Source organism: Suricata suricatta, chromosome 14 (genome assembly GCF_006229205.1).
Source record: "Suricata suricatta isolate VVHF042 chromosome 14, meerkat_22Aug2017_6uvM2_HiC, whole genome shotgun sequence".
Taxonomy (NCBI): domain Eukaryota; kingdom Metazoa; phylum Chordata; class Mammalia; order Carnivora; family Herpestidae; genus Suricata; species Suricata suricatta.
In genome coordinates this window covers 54,948,401-54,966,218 of record NC_043713.1, presented here as the reverse complement: position 1 = coordinate 54,966,218, position 17,818 = coordinate 54,948,401, and the positions used below count along the sequence as shown (strand labels likewise).

The 17,818-nt window shown below is 37.6% G+C and overlaps 1 protein-coding gene and 1 pseudogene across 1 annotated transcript in view; one reads left to right on the top strand and one right to left on the bottom strand.

Annotated features, from left to right (window-relative positions):
• The window catches only part of ARHGAP28 (Rho GTPase activating protein 28), a 195,088-nt gene that overhangs the window by 17,771 nt on the left and 159,499 nt on the right, over positions 1 to 17,818 (bottom strand). Inside the window, exons 12-14 of the mRNA XM_029922266.1 lie at positions 12,534 to 12,616; positions 9,763 to 9,960; positions 9,307 to 9,420 (exon numbers count right to left, since the gene is read on the bottom strand). Of these exons, the coding sequence (XP_029778126.1) occupies positions 9,307 to 9,420; positions 9,763 to 9,960; positions 12,534 to 12,616 (395 nt within the window). The remainder of the gene's footprint in view (positions 1 to 9,306; positions 9,421 to 9,762; positions 9,961 to 12,533; positions 12,617 to 17,818) is intronic.
• Positions 2,613 to 2,918, top strand: LOC115278293 (annotated as a pseudogene).

Genomic DNA, 17,818 nt, shown 5'->3' with positions numbered 1-17,818 from the left:
GGGGGGCACTTGTGGGGAGAAGCACTGGGTGTTATATGGAAACTAATTTGACAATAACCTATTATAAAATGATAAAAACCCAAATGTTAATTTAGCAAAGTCACAAGAAACATATATTCTTATTGGCTTGCACGTGCATAGTGCTTCTTTGGAAGTATCTACACCTGCATGTTCCTGGGCACACCTACCCTCTCACTGGTGACATTATTTGTCTCTAAGAGGGGAAGTCACAGATGGCCAATTTATATTCTACACTGTTTTGTACCTTTTGAACTTTGAAACCTGTTAATGAACTGTCTATTCTAAGCAAAGTTAGGATGTAAATACATGGTAAGTAAAACAGAACTAAAGAAAGACTATTTCTTCAACTTTATATATTTGCTCCCATGGCACTTATAAACTTTAGCTGCCACCTTTTTCATATCTCTAATGTTACAACCAAAAAATTAAAATAGCTGATTCATATAGCATTATACAACGTACACAGGGCTTTGCACACACATTAAGTGTGCTAATGCCAATGACAACCATGTGAAGTAGGTGTCATTACTCCCCCCACCCCCAATTTATAATATAAAAAAATTGAGGCATAGAGAAAGGCTACTAGCCCAAAGGATGCAACCAGAGGAGGGATTAAGTAAAAAAAAAAAAAAAAAAACCAAAACCAAAACAAAACAAAATACAACAACAACCAATGAATCTTGGTAAAAACAACAAATTTGATGGCATTGAAACTTGCACCTTTCCCATCTCTGCTCCCTAGCTCAGTGACAGGCTTGAAAACAACAGCCCAGCTTCCTGGTCCAGGTACAGGAAGGAGCAGAATGACTTATACGCAAAGAATTCTGATTCTCTGTTCTGCCCTGGTTGGTGGCTCCCTAGAAGACTGGCTCAGAAGACTTGTCTCTATCTTGACTAACTTGGAACCTGACCACTGCTAAAGTGGTGAGATGTTGAAAACATTTATAAGCAAATGTTTTAGTTATTGCCACCTGATACAGTGGATAAGGGTTGGAGAAAACAGCAGACTAACTAAGAAGCTTGAGAGGCAAGGCTGAAGACTGAGACACGTTGAGGAGCAGGGGCTTTAAAAAGCTCCAAATATTCTTGAGAATGAGGAAGATCATATGTGTGTCCAGGGCCATGCATGTGTTCCAAAAAAGACCTGAAAAGGACTCAAGCTGTCATCTCTGGTTGCCCTGCAGGCTCTGTCCAAGCAGGAAGCGAAGGCTCAATCACAGCCGTAAACTGCGTGGCTGAAGATGTGCCTCAGCAAACAAGCAGTTCATCTGCAAAGACTGGCAGCTTTTTGGTACCAGGCGTTTAAAGACACTTTCTGTGTAAATGCCAGCTAACCATTAAGCTCATGGAATAGACTTCATTAGCCACACAAATCAAAGAATTCAACCTACAAAATTAGCTCGGCAGAAAAGTAATTAAACAAAGCAACAACAGCTACAACAAGCAGCAAGAAACCCTGGAGAGGAGGGGAGAATCTTATTTCCAGAGTTGCCACATTATATTTAAAATGTCCATCCTGCAACAAAAAAAGTATGTGCCAGGCAAAAATCATCAAGAAAATATGGCCCATACACAGCAAAAAAGGAATTTCAAAAGTTTCAAAAGAAACTCCTTAAGGAAACCTAGTCAATAGACTTACTAGAAAGAGCCTTTAAATCAGATATTTTAAATATGTTCAAAGAACTAATGGAAACCATATTTAAAGAATTAAAGGAACCATGAGAACTATATCTCACCAAATTGGGAATATCAAAAAAAGAACAGAAATTATAAATAGGGAACCCAGTCAAAATTTTGGACTGAAAAGTGCAACTGAAATAAAAAAAAATCTACTAGAAGAGCTCAATGGTAGATTTAAGGAGGCAGAAGGGAAAAAATCAGTAAATTTGAAGAGAAGTCCACTGATACTATCCAGTCTGTGTAACAGGAACTAAAAATGAAGGAAAATGAGCAAAACCTAAGAAGAATTATAGGATGATATCCAACATGAAGTACACCAACATGTATATAATTAAGAATTCCAGAAGAAGAAAGAAATGGGTAGAGAACATTTGAAATAATTATGGTTGAAAACTCTCCAAATTTACTGAAAGACATTGATTTACCAATTCAAAAGCTCAACAAACTCAAAATAGGATAAATTCAAAGAGATCCACACCAAGATACATGATAATCAAATTGCTAAAAGACAAAGAACCTCAAAAGCAGCAAGGGAAAAACAGCAGCACACAAGAGACTTTCAGTAAGATTAACAGATGATTTTCTAGCAGAAATCACAAAAGCCAGAAGACAGGGGGATAACACATTCAAAGTGCTGAAAGGAAAAAAAGCTGCCAAGCAAACTTCTCTCTGGCAAAACGATACTTAAAAATTAAGAAGAGGCCTTCTAGATGCCTCACCCCAGAGCTGCCTGTGTTGCCCACCACGGGCAACCCCTCCATGTTCTTTAATATTGGTGTTGAGAAGTAAGATCTTCGACTCTGTTTCCTTTGAGCTGTTCCAAATGCAACAGAAAACTTTCATGCTCTGAGCACTGGGGAGAAAAGATTAGGTTATAAAGGTTCCCGCTTTCACGGATTATTTGGGGATTTATGTGCCAGGCTGGTGACTTCCCATGCCATAATGGTACTGTCAGCAAGTCTACCTATGGGGAGAAATTTGATGATGAGAATTTTATCCTGAAGTACACTGGTCCTAGCAACTTGTCCATGGCAAATGCGGGACCCAACACAAATGGTTCCCATTTTTTATCTGCACTGCCAAGACTGAGTGGAAAGCATGTGGTCTTCGGCAAGGTGAAAGAGGGCATGAACATCGTGGCAGTCACAGAGCACTATGGGTCCAGGAATGGCAAGACCAGTGAAAAGATCACCACTGCTGACTGTAGGCATATATAATACATTTGACTTGTGTTTTATCTGAACCACCAGACCATTCATTCTGTAGCTCAGAAGAGCATCATCCCTTCAACCCCATCTGCTTAAAATAGCCTATAATCTTTGTGTTCTTGCCACAGTTCCTTGGGTTCCATATTTTCCTTATCCCCCTCTAAGTCCAGATGATTTACAGAGTTAAGTTTATGATTATTAAATAAAACTAAACACTCAGAAAATGAAGAAGAAATAAAACAGTTCAAGATAAATGAAAGCACTCCTAATAGATCTGCCCTAGAAGAAATGTTAAAGATCATCAGTCCTTCAGGGTGAGATGAAGGGACACGAGAGAGTAACTTGAATCTATGAAGAAATAAAGAACACCATTTAAGATAACTACATAGGTAAATATAAAAGGAAGCATTACTGTATTTTTTTATATCTCCACTTTTTTCTATCTAATTCAAAAGACAAGTACATAAAGCAATAACTATAAATCTATGTTGATGGACACACAATTTATAAATATGCAATTTGTGGCAATAACAGCATAATTTAGGAGATGTGGAGGCTGATAGGTAGACTATTTGTATACTATTAAATTGAAGGTGAAATTAATATGAACTAGATTGCTATAAATTAAAATGGTATTTGTAATCCCTAGGGCAACCACTCAGGAGATAATTCAAAACTGTGTAGTAAAAGAAACAACTGTGTCTTTCAACAATAATATCTGGTAAAATAGTTAAAGTGGTATATTAGGAAACACTTATTCTTTACAAATAAAGGCAGTAATGGAGGAACTGTGGAACAAAAATCATATGACATATAGCAAAAGGAAAAAAAAAGCCTACAAAGAATTGAAAGGATAAATAGACAGTTCTGCAACATCTAGAAACTTCAATACTTCACTGTCAATAACAGAAGAACTAACTAGGCAGGAGATCAGAAGAAAAGAGACATAACAGACATCTATAGAATACTAGCAACAGCAGAATCTGTTCTTAAAGTTCACAGAGAACATTTTTCAGGATATACAATATGTTTTTCAGACCATAAAATAAGTCTCAGTGAATTTAAAAATATAAAAATAATATAAATTATATTCTCCACCCACAATGGAATTAAATTAGAAATCAGTAACAGAAGGGAATCTGGGAAATTCACCAATGTGTGGAAACTACACCATACTCTTAAATAATGAATGGGTCAAAGGAAAATTAGCAAGTACTTTGAGATGGACAAACATGATACACAATATACCAAAACATGGGATAGAGCAAAAGTAGTTCTCAGAGGAATATTTATAGATGTAAATGTCTACATTGAAAAAAAAAGGTGCTCAAATCAATAATCTAACCTTCTATATTAAGAAACTAAAGAAAAAGCCAACTAAACTCAAACAAGCTTAAGAAAATAAATAATGAAGATAAGAATTTTAATAAGGAGTAGAGAACAGAAAAACAACAAAGAAAATCAATGAAACAGAAGTTTCCCCTTAAAAAAAATCAACAAAATGGACAATCTTTTAGCTAAACTGACAGGGTAAAAAAGAATGAAGATTCAAATTATTAATCGAGACCATAAACAGGGACATTACTACCCATTTTACAGAAATAAAAAGGATTATAAGGGAACACCATGAACAACATATATACTGGCCATCAAATTAATGCCAACAAATTAGAGAACCTAGATGAAATGGACAAAATCCTAGAAAAACACAAAGTATCAATACTGGCTCAAGAAGAAACAGCAAATCTGAATACAGTTATAGCAAGTAAAAAGACTGAGTCACTACTCAAAAAAACAAATTCCTACAAAGAAAAGTCCAGTATCAGACGTTTTCACTTGTAAGTTCTACTGCATATTTAAAGAAGTAACATCAATCATTCTTAAACTCTTCTAAAAAAACAGAAGGCGGGGCGCCTGGATGGCTTACTTGGTTAAGCATCCAATTTTGGTTCAGGTCATGATCTCACGGTTGGGGAGTTTGAGCCCTGAATCAGGATCTGTGCTGACACCTCAGAGCCTGGAGCCTGCTTCAGATTCTGTGTCTCCCTCTCTCTCTGCTCCTTCCCCACTCATATTCTCTATCTCTCTCAAAAATGAACAAACATTAAAAAATTGAAAAAATAATAGATATTTAAAAATTTTACAAAGAAAGAAGTGGGAACACTTCGTAACTCATTCTAAAGGCTCGTATTTTCCTGATACCAAAGCCAGACAAAGATATAACAAGAAATTAAAACTATAGACCAATATCCTTTATGAATGTTGATCTAAAAATCCTCAATGAATAGAAGCAACCTACTTAGTAGCATATTAAAAGAACTGTATATCTTAACCAAGTAGGATTTATCCCAAGAATACAGGAGTAATTCAATAAATAAAAACCAGTCACTGTAATACATCATATTAATATAATGAAGGGAAAAAACCCAATGATGAGAAAAAGCAATTGACAAAATCGAACACCTTTTGATATTAAAAACATCCAACAAATTAAGAATAGAATAGAATTTTCTTGAAGCCCACCCATGTTGTCACAAATGGCAAGATTTTGAGGGCATCATGCTATGTGAGATAAGTCAGACAGAGAAAGACAAACACTATATGATCTCTCTTATATTTGGGATATCTAGTTCATAGAACCAGATAGAACATATTGGTGGTTGCTGGGGTGGGGAATGGAGCACAAGAGGGAGAAATGGGTGAACTGCTTTGGGAGGTTTAAGTTTACATAAATTGAATTTAAAAATGTAAGAAAAAGAAAAATGGAATTTTCTCAAACCAATAAAGGCAATCTATGAAAAATCCATATATAACATCATACTTAATGATGAAAGACTGAGCTTTCCCCTTAAGATCAGAAACAAAACAAGGATCTCTGTTCTTGCCTTCTTATTTGATATCCTACTGGAGTTCTAGACAGGATAATTAACCAGGAAAAAGAAATAAAAGGCACGCAGATTGAGAATAAGGAAGGAAACTTATCTCTATTCACAGATAACATGAACTTATATGTAAAAATCCTAAAGAATTAATACATAAAACCAAACTTTTAGAACCAGTAAATGAGTTTGGCAAAACTGCAGAGTATAAGATCAATATACCAATATCAGTTGCATTTCCATACACAAACAATTAACCATCCTAAAATGAAATTAGGAGAACAATTCCAGGGGTGCCTCAGTGGCTTAGTCAGTTAAGCGTCCAACTTCAGTTCAGGTCATGATTTTGTGGTTCATGGGTTCGAGCCCTGTTTTGGGCTTTGTGTGGACAGCTCAGAACCTGGAGCCCGCTTCAGATTCTGTCTTCCTCTCTCAGCCTCTCCCCTGTGCAGGCTCTGTCTCTCTCTCTCTCAAAAATAAATAAACATTAAAAAAAGAAAACAGTTCCATTTGCAATAGTATCAAAAAGAATAAAATACTTAGGAATAAATGTAATTCAGAAAACATCAGGCTTGTATACTGAAAACCATAAAACATTGTTAAAAGAAATTACAGAATACCTAAATAAAGGGAAAGATAACCCATTTTCATGGACTGGAAAATGTAGTATTAATAAGCTGGTAATACTTCCCAAATCTATCTTCATATTTGATGAAATCCCTATCAAAATCCCAACTACTGTTTTTTTTTCCTTTGGGAAATGGGAAAGCTGATCCTAAACCTGATATGGAAATTAGAGGACCCAAAATAACAAAGTTATTTAAAAGAAAAAGTTGGAAGGCTCTCACTTTTCAATTTCAAATCTTAAAACAAAACTACAGTAATAAAAACAATGTGTTGTTAGCATAAGGACAGTCATATAGATAAACGGAACAGAATTAAAAGTCTGGAAATAACTCCTACATCTATGGTCAATTTTCAACAACAGTGTCAAGACCATTCATTGGGGGAAAGATTAGTCTTTTTAACAGAAGATGCTGAGATACTGGATAACTACGTGCAGAAGAATAAACTTGAATACTACTTCATGTCATATACTAAAAATAACTCAAAATGGAACAAAGCTGTAAATATAAGAACTAAAACTAGAAAATTCTTAGAAGAACACAAGGAGTTCAAATCTTCATGACCTTAGATTTGACAAAAATAGAACAACAAAAACGTGATCATCAAAAGAAACAGTAGATAAAATATACTTCATCATAACTAAAAGCCTCTGAGAATCAAGGAACACAGCCCAGAGAAACTGAGAAGGCAGCCCACAGGAGGGGAAACAATATTTTCCAAGCATACATCTGATAAGGGACTTGTATCTAGACTATATGAAGAACCCCAAAACTTAATAGTGAAAAGACAACCCAATCAGAAACTGGGGTAGAAGCTGAAAAGACATTTCTCCAAGGGAGCTCTACCAATGGCCAATAGGCACATGAAAAGATGCTCAACATCATTGGTTTTCAGGAAATGAAAAAAACCACGAGATGTTACATTATACCACTAGGATGGCTAGAATAAAACTTTCTGATAACAACAAGTTTTGGTGAGGACATGGAAAAATCTAAATCCTCACACACTACTGGTGAAAGTGTCAAAATGGGGCAGCTGCTTTGAAAACCAGTTTGGCAGTTCCTCAGATGACTCTGCATAGAGCCGCTTTATTACCCAGCAATTAAATTAAATTAAATTAAATTATACTCAAGAGAAGCAAAAGCATATGTCCACATATAAACATATATAAATGTAGCAGCATTATTCATAATAAACAAATAATATAATCAACCCAAATGTCTATCAATAAATGAATGGATAAAAAATATGTGGAAATCCCTCTATTGGAATATTATTTGGTCATAAAAAGAAAGAAGTACTGACACATCCTATGACTTGGATGAACCATGAACATATAATGCTAAATGAAATATACCAGTCACAGAAGACCACGTATTATATGACTTAATTCATTAAAAGTCCCAAATAGGGAACTCTATAGAGACAGAAAGGGGATAAGCTGTTCTCGGGACAGGTAGGAGGAAATGGCGGAGGTGTGCTTAGGTGGATGATGGACAAAGGGTATGGTGTTTTCCCAGGTGATGAAATGTTCTGAGCTTGATTGTGTTGATGATTTCATATAACTGATTATACGAAATAACACAGAATGTCACACTTTAAAGAAGCTGTATGATATGAGGACTGTATCTCAATAAACTTGTTTTAAAAAAATGATTTTTCTCAATTACAATGATCTTTTTTCCAAATAAAAATGTTGATTCTTCTGGATGGGAAGTAACTTTGCCTATAATCAATAAAGGGATATGGGGGCGCCTGAGTGGCTCAGTCGGTTGAGTGTCTGGCTTCGGCTCAGGTCATGATCTCGCAGTTCGTGGGTTTGAGCCCTGCATCAGGCTCTGTGCTGACAGCTAGCTCAGAGCCTGGAGCCTGTCTTCAGATTCTGTGTCTCCCTTTCTCTCTGACGCTCCCCTGCTCAGGCTGTATCCCTTCCTCTCTCTCTCTCTCTCTCAAAAATAAAACATTAAAAAAAAATAAAGGAATACAGCCATTCATCATGATTACAGTAGATCAATTACAATACTCCCACCACACTGCCTTGAATTTACTGTTCCTTTGCTGGGATAAAATTTCTCCTCCTTTCTCCCTTCTAAATGCTATTCATCCTTCAAAATGCAACTCAAACACCACTTCTTTCATGAAGTTGTCTACAATTTCCCTAGCTAGAGCACATTTCTTTCTTCTCTGCCTGGTCTTGCCATATCGTCTATACAACACTTAATGCATTTAATGCATATTCATGGCTCTTGTGTACATTTCTCTCCCACATTAGGTGGTAGTTCCTTTAAGACCAAAGCAAATCTGATGTAGCTCTGCATCCTCCTAAAGGGCCAATGTTCTGCCTGACACTCATGATCTTTCTGAAATTAAATTAAAGCAATAAAGATAATGCTTCTAAAACTTGCTCTCCTTTTTCACCTCTATACAAACTACGCTAAAGCAAAAATTCTTTGGAATGCAATGAAGATTAAAGACTAATTTTGAAGATTAAATATTCCTTTATTATCCAAACACTAGAGAAATCATTCTCTATTTATTAGACATACTAGGTACTGGAATTCCCTAAATTTAGTTCACAGGGGCTAAAATTCAACCTTTTAAATTGAAAAATTTTAAAGGAGAACCATTTTAGACTTAAGTACTTAACAAATATTAAATAATCTTCCAGAGAGAGCTATATCAAGAACTTCAACCAGAAGCACATATTTCAACGAAATGGAAAGACCACAGTACTCTGTTATGAACACCATTTCCACAGTATTTATGGTCACAAGACTGTATGTGAGACTATATAATTTTCGGTTATAAATGACAAGCTACTTTGTGTTATGCTCTGAGAAATAAAAACCTGGGCAGTAACAGCCTTCGAGCCCTCAGTCTCCTGCCCGTACCTCTCGCTCTATGGTCTTCCTCCTCAGCAGCTTTTTGACACTTGGGAGCTGCTTCTTTAACAACATGGTAGCCTCGTTCATTCTTCTGACTTGCATGATTAAAAAAGACGGAACCTGGAGAAGAAACACTGCTTAAATAGAAAGGAAAGTGCTTGAATTAAATCTCCCCAGTAGACTCTGTCTTCAGTTAAGGTAACTCCTTCTGGCCACTCAGTATCCTGGAAACAGACTGTGGCGTTTGCCTTTACATTTTAGAGAAAATGATAAGCATTCCTGTTGTTGAAGGGAAGCATGTCAGGAACAGCCATTAAAGAGTGTACAAAGATGCCACAGGCAGCCTGGGATGATCTTCTGGTATTTCCTCCTGTGACAGGATATCGCTCGCTCGTGGAGTCCTGACGTGTCCCGGGTGCTGGTGGACTGGCAAGAAAAACATCACAGCACACTGTTACTCACCTTCCACAGCATCTTCTGGTATTTAAGCATGAGGCGGAGGATGTGGGCTGCAGTGTTTGCTAACTGTAGTTCTTCGTAATCAGAATGTCTGCTTCGACTGAAGAAAAGGTTTGGTGCCATTATGGTAGAAATGTTCCATATACTCATTCGGTTTTTTGATTCGTTGGCAATCACTTTATTGAAGAATGTCATGAGGGCCTAGCAAGAAATGGCATGGTGTCACACTACTGTGGACTATCAAGACGCACCACTGGCTGCTGCCATTCACTTCTATACCCATTCCTGGTGACTTCTAGAACACTGTCAGAACTATAGAATGGCTAGATGTGTAATGCCGCCCCCTTTATCACCTAAAAATGCTAAGGGGAAATGTGAATTGTTCATTTAATTCTCTGCTTTATTAAAGTACTCCATTTTTATGGAGTTTATTATATTGATATCTCTATAAGTAATAGTTTGCCTTTTTAAATTTTCTTTGTCCAAAATGAGGTTGACAAATATTAAAATTGTGTAGTAAACCAGGAAGAGAAAACACAGCAATTCAAATAAACATGAAGTGAAGTTTTGTTGTGAAGGAAAAAAAGGAATCCTTAAACACACCTTAATTAAAGATTTTTTTTAACATTTATTAATTTTTGAGAGACTGCAAGAGAGAATGAGCAGGGGAGGGGCAGAGCAAGAGGAGACACAGAACCTGAAGACAGGCTCCAGGCTCTGAATTGTTGGCACAGAGCCTGATGCAGGGCTCAAACTCACGAACAGTGAGATCATGACCTGAGCTGAAGTCGGACACTTAACTGACTGAGCCACCCAGTCACCCCTAAAAACACCTTAATTTAGAGCACTGTCATTGAAAACTATTAACTGTTTTCTTGGGAAAGGAAAACTCATTTAAAAAAAATGAGTATCTCATTACTCAGTCCAAATGTAAACTCAATTGAAAATTTTTTAAATTTTACTTTCTGGGTGTCATTTTTCCACTGCTTTTCAGTTCTAGAATTTGAGCAGACCAAAGGGAAATGCTTACATGAAGCTGTTCTTGGCATTTAGAGAGAGAGAGAGAGATAGAGATTTGAGAAAGCTTAAAGTTTGCTAGGCCAACAAAATACAGATACTTATCAGAACCTTCTGAAATTCACCAAGAGGGCTGAAATCTTAAAAAAAAAAAAAAGTAATAGGAAAAAAGAAAAGAAAAAATGCTCTTTAGTTTTTCAAGTTTGGATCTGCTGTAGGATTTTTCATGAGAAAATGTGTAGCACAAAATATTAATAATAATTAACTTTTATTTGAGGGTTTATTGCAAGCCAAGCATTATCCTTAATACTTCATTATTATCACTGACTTTATAATCATTACAAACCCTGTGAAGTAGGTACTATTATTAATTCTGTTTGACAGATGAGGAAACTAATGAAAAGATTAAAGTAGCCTTGACCAGTGTGAATTCAGTAAGTGGCAAACTCATGATTTGATCTGAGGAAACCTAATTCTTAAGCCAGAGCTCCTGACTTCTCTCTCACACCAGCTTCAATCCTAGATCCAGTCACATTGTAGAATGGGAAAAAGTGTGTGTGTGTGTGTGTGTGTGTGTGTGTGTGTGTGTGTGTGTGTGTGAGTGTAACATCTTCACCAGTCCCATGATGTTTTTGAGGATCTTCTGTTAGAAAAGCATCGGATTACTTGTTTCTGAACCAAATATCTGATACCAGACGCATCCTTCCCCCTCTTTTATATATAAAAGAATATTGTTGAACACAAACCCCCAAACAAGCTAATAAATTTCCAGCTTTTGAAAAATTAGTGAATATTAGACACAGACATTTTTATGTCATATCCAATCCCCATCCTTGGGCTGAGGATATGATAGAATTGACGTATATTATAATTGACCTAGATATTTTTATTATGCAGGAGCAAAGGCCCTCATCAAATTGAAATGTCTGGTGAGAGGCAGCAGAGAGAATCGTCTTTGTTTTCAAGCTGGCTTCAAAATTACAGGCTCTTTCCAGCTCATCTTAACTCAATTTCATTTCAAAGATTCCAAACACCTGTTGTACTTATAACAATTTCCCACTGCATACAGAATCATTACCAAAATAACAAGAGGACCTTTCGATTTTTGCCAACCTACAGCAAGGAAATAAATCTGAAACAAAGGGCAGACTACTCAGGAGAGCAAGGGAGTAGGATTTGATCAAATGTTCTGTTACATATTAATGGAGAAATTGTTTTCCCGAGTCTAATTTTCCTAATCTGTAAAATGAGAAGACCCTATCAGGTGACCTCCAAAGTTTCAAGATTCTAGGATTCCTTAATTAAATTATCCAAATAAACTTTAAACACAAACATTTTAAAAATTTCATTTAAATCAGTGATTTCAAAATCCCCCCTAAGTACACTCCGTGGATCTGTTGCCACTAGACCGGAGTGAGCAGCTTAGAGAGTTTCATATTCTGCAGTTTACAGAACGGTCTCATGAGGTGCTTCACCTCCTGCTAACCCTAGCCCAGGGCCTGGGCACTAGATAGATGGTCGGTACCTCTTAATGGGTTGGGTGAATAGAACCGAAACGTTCAAAGAAGATCCTGGGATTTCCATTCCTGCCTGCCTTCCTCGGGAGAACAGCAGCGGGAATGTGCGAAGACAAGTACAGGCTGGCAGCGCGCCAAGCTGACTTAGGCAGCTGTCATCGTGGGTTCCATTTGTCCATCTGAACCATTTTCTCTGACTAAGAAGGGCCAACGAGAGACCATGAGGTTGACACCACATACCTGGGCTGTGTCCCTGTTGGCATCGGGCAGTGCCATGACCATGAGGTGTAAAGCTTGAAACTGCACTTTGATGTGAGGCCCTCCTAGCAAGAAAACAGAAACAACCACACATTTGGAACAACACTGATGCCTTCTGACAGCATTTCTTGCTAACATCTGGTGGCACAGGAGGGCTCCTGACAGCTTTCAGCGGTAAAGACTCAGGTTTTGTGCCCAACAATGTAACTTTGTTGGCTTGGACAAGAGCCTCAGTCTATCAACTCCTCTTTCATATCCCATAATGCCATTGTAGAGACAGGTGGCCAGTGAGAGCCTCAAAATAATTCTAGATTTGTGTAACATTTCTCTTTTCAAATTACTTCAAGTCAACAGAAAATAAATCTTGTTTCCACACGATTTAGGCAGCAAAGTATAATTATTAGGATCACAGATTCTAGAACCAGGTTCAAATCCTGCATCTACTACCTAGTCACTGAATGACTTTGGACAGGCTGTTTAAGCCCTCACTGCTACCATTTTACCATCTGTAAAATGGGAGTAGTCATACCTACCTCACTGGCTTGTTACAAAGACTAAATGAGTTAGCATGTGTAGCATTTGCATCATTGCCTGTACACAGTTACTTCTGTATGTGTCTGTTCTTTTTATTATTATGGTTAATGACACTTCTTCTAGGTCTTAAATGGACATTTAAAGAAGGTGACTACCGTTGGATCTCCAGAGATTCTGGAGTATTTTATTCCTGAATAATGACAGAAGATGGCGCCAGAGAGCTGACATTCATACTTGCGTATTCTCAAACGTTGGCTTTTTTTTCTTCTTCCCCCTGTTTTAGGGAAAGAATTTTAGGGATTCCATTCACAACTGGATAATCCACAACCAGCTGTGCTGAAAGTGTACAGTATATCAGAGCATTCCAGGCTTTGCTTTGTCTCTCTGTATTCTCTTCACAATAGTCTCTTGGTGGGGAGTTTCTGGAGGGAAGCATTATGTTCTAGCATCCCTGGAGTTTTCAAGTTGAAGGAAAATCTATTTATATTCAATGGATGAAAGGCAGTCACCTGCCTGTAAAGCTCCTTAGCTTTATAGCAGTGGAAACACTCTTATGACAAGCTAGTGGGTTACAGGAGATGGTAGGCATCCTATTTGGCAGTAGATGACTAATATATATGATCATGTAACAGACAGTTGGGAATATTATTATAGGGCTCTATCATATTCTCTTGGCATAATCCCCATGTGTAGTTTTTTTTTATTTAAAAAAGTTTTTTTTTTAATGTTTTATTTATTTTTGATACAGAGAGAGACAGAGCATGAGAGGGGGAGGAGCAGAGAGGGGAGACACAGAACCGGAAGCAGGCTCCAGGCTCTGAGCTAGCTGTCAGCACAGAGCCTGACGTGGGGCTCGAACCCACGAACGTGAGATCTGACCTGAGCCAAAATTGGAGGCTTAACCAACTGAGCCACCCAGGCACCCCTAAAAAAGTTTTTTTATGTCTTTATTTTATTTTGAGAGAGAGAGACAGAGTGTGAGCAGGGGAGGGGCAGAGAGAGACACACACACAGAATCCGAAGGAGGCTCCAGGCTCTGAGCTGTCAGCACAGAGCCCGACGTGGGGCTCAAAACCACGGACTGTGAGATCATGACCTGAGCTGAAGTCAGACACTTAACTGACTGAGCCACCCAAGTGCCTCCCATGTGGATTTTTAGAAATTTATGTCTAATTTGTAAACAAAAATGACACAGGTTCAAGATGTTTTTGAAAATGGCCAATGTATGCTGACGGGAGTTTATCTGACTAATAGGAACTGTCAGGAGCACATCCCAGCATAAAGCACCAAGGGACACTTTAGGCATTATTTTAACGCATAAACTGCAGGCTAATCTTCTAATGCAACCAAAAAAGCTCTTTGGCTGGTGGGGGGGCGGGCAACGCACGCAGTTGCAGTTTCTGTATTTCTACTGATTTCAGGCAATTAGGAGAATATTTTTAAGACTAAAACTCTAGACTAGCAAATAATTCATTTTCATTTTGTTTAGGTAACTTTTCCCTACGCCATTTCCTGGTTAAATGTTCTGTAGTTAATTCATTTACTATACCCTGGTTAGGATTATGATCTCAGAAAGTTATTAAGCTTTTCATGAAAGCAACTAACACTTGACAGATGAACTATCAGTCTTTTAATTTTATGGACAATTTTCGGGCCAAGTTTGGGAAGAGAAAGCAATTATACTCAAAGACTACATTCTCCAAACTCCCTTTTAAAGAATAAAGAATGGCAGCTTAAACACACGTATCCACAATTTCTTCCTTCAGAAAATCTCGTTTTAACTAGAGCTTACTCTAGGTAGCAAAAAGGCCATTTTCCTGCTGGTAGGAGCCCAGAACTCTGGGCTTCCTGCAGGGTCGGCTGGTATCAAATCAATCACTGCAACATAGTATTTTTCACTTTCAAAGTCATACAAAGAAATGTGGACTCCTCTGTGAACCTTTTCAGGATATTTTCCAGATTTTCTCCCTTCAATAAGGTGTACTGGCTGCAGTCAGGGAACAATGCTGCTAAGGAAACTAGTGTATTTGTATATCTTCCTTAAATAGGAGTCTTTGACTAGGGCTGGAATTATTTCATAATACCAAGAAGCCATAAACACAATAAAATCCTCTGTGGTACCAGCTTGTTTTGATGAAATTATTTAGTATATACACCACAGATTAAGGTAAAGCTAAAACTTCTGCAGCCCATTTTCCAGGAGAGCAAACTATACCAAAATCCTATGTTTTTTGGGCTTATAAACTGAAGGAAGTCCTCCTTCTGGTATGGCTGAGTAAGCTCCTTCCTGACTAATCTTTCCAAAGGGAACTATAAACTCTGGACAAAACACAAAAAAACAACTCCCTACAGTGGGAGAATTAATAAAAGCAGGCAGACTCAGAGGACTGGACACCTGGAATTAGAGAAGGGCACAGGGAGAGTTTCCTACTTCCCCAGCTTTTAGTCTGAGGTCAGGCTATAGTCATTATTGCACGAGGTAGTTTTCCAAAAGAAAACTCTAGTCTTTCTGTCCTGAACAACTAAAAGACAGGATTCAAGATGCCTACAACCATGGGAAGTAAGGGGCAAAGGTCCTGACTCTGGTATAAAGTCTTGGCTGACCCCTGAACCAAGCATGTGTGGAGCAGGACAGGTAAGGATTAACTAACTGGACTGACGGTTGAGCTGCTGTCCAAAAGACCACTGGCAATTTGAGTTCAATTTGAGTTCCAGTAAATTGTTGGCTTAAATACAAGCAAACAAACAAATGACAAAAACCGAAACAGAACTCCAAACCTCACTCTTTGGAGAAATTATGGAACATAGAGTCTCCAAAACACAATATTTACACTGTTCAGGATATAGTTTAAATTTACTTGACATACAAGAGTGATGCATTCTCAAGGCAAAAGATTATCAACAGAGACCAACCTTGAGATGACCCACATCTGTGGGGACTAGAAGACAAGAATCCTGAAGCATCTACCATAACTATGTTCAATGATATGAAGGTAAATATTCTTTTATGAATGAAAAGATAGGCCACCTCAGCAAATAAACAGAAAATACGTAGGGGCGCCTGGGTGGCTCAGTCAGTTGAGCGTCTGACTTTGGCTCCAGTCATGATCTCATCGTGGCTTTGAGCCCCGGATTAGGCTGTGTGCTGAAAGCTCAGAGCTTAGAGCCTGCTTCGGAAACTGTGTCTCCCTCTCTCTTTGCCCTTCCCTTAAGTCACTGCCTCTCTCTCCTTCAAAAATAAACATTAAAAGAGAAAGAAAATACTTAAAAAGTTTGCAAGAATATGACAAAGGAGGCGAAATATACAATGAGGAAAAGGTAATCTCTTCAATGAATGGTGCTGGGATAACTGGGCAGCCACATAAAAAGGGTGAAGCCAGACCACGGCCGTATGCTATCCATGAAAACGAACTCAAAATGGATTCAAGACCTAAATGTGAGACTTGGATCCATAAAACTTCTAGAAGAAAATGCAGGCAGTAATCTGTTTAACATCAGCCATATATCTCCCCAGGCAAGGAAAAGAAAAGCAAAATTAAACTTTTGGGACTACACCAAAATAAAATGCTTCTGCATAGTGAAGGAAATCATCAACAAAAGGTGACCAACGGAATAGGAGAAGATGTCTACAAATGATATTTCTGATAAGGGGTTATTATTCAAAATAATGAAAAACTTGTATAACCCAAACCTCCAAAGCCCCAAATAATCTGATTAAGAAATGGGCAGAGAATCTGAATAGACATTTTCCCTAAGATGACATACAGACACATAGAAAGATGTTCAACATCAGTAATCATCAGGGAAATGCAAATCAAAACCACAATGAGACATCACCCTGTAACTGTCAGAATGACTAAAATAAAAAACACAAGAAATTACTAGAGTTGGCAAGGATGTGGAGAAAAAGGGACCCTTGTGCACTGTTGGTGGGAATGCAAACTGGTACAGGCACTGTGGAAAACTGCATGGGGGGTCCTCAAAAAATTGAAAATAAAAATACCATAAGATCCAGTAATTCAATTACTGGGTATCTACCCAAAGAAAATAAAAACACTAGTTCAAAAAGATATGTGCATCCCTATTTTTATTGCAACATTATTTACAACAGCTAAGACAGGGAAGCAACCCCAGCATCCCCTGAGGGATGAATGGATGAAGATGTTTTGTGTGCATGTATGTGAATATATACATTCAATGTATATCATGTATGTATATATATATGTATATACATATAATGGAATATTATTCAGCCATAAAAAAATCTTGCCATTTGCAACAACATAGATTGATCTAGAGGATACAATGCTAAGTGAAATAAGTCAGAGAAAGAAAAATGTCACATAATTTTACTTGTGTGCAATTTCAGAAACAAAACAAATGAACAAGGGAAAAAAGAGACAAAAAAAATCCAGATATTTAAATATAAAGAATAAACTGGTGGTTGCCAGAGGGGGGTGGGCAGGGAATGGGTGAAAAAGATAAAGAGGATTAAGAGTACACTTATCAAAACCATCAAAAACCTAGCAAAACATTCTAGGAGAAAGCAGGAAACAGCCTCCTTGACTTCAACTGCAGCAATTTCCTACTCAGCACATCCTCAAAGGCAAGGGAATCAAGAACCAAAATGAACTATTGGGACCTCATCAAGATAAAAAGCTTCTGCACAGCAAAGGAAACAATCAAGAAAACTAACAGGCAACCAACGAATGGGAAAAGATAGTTGCAAATGA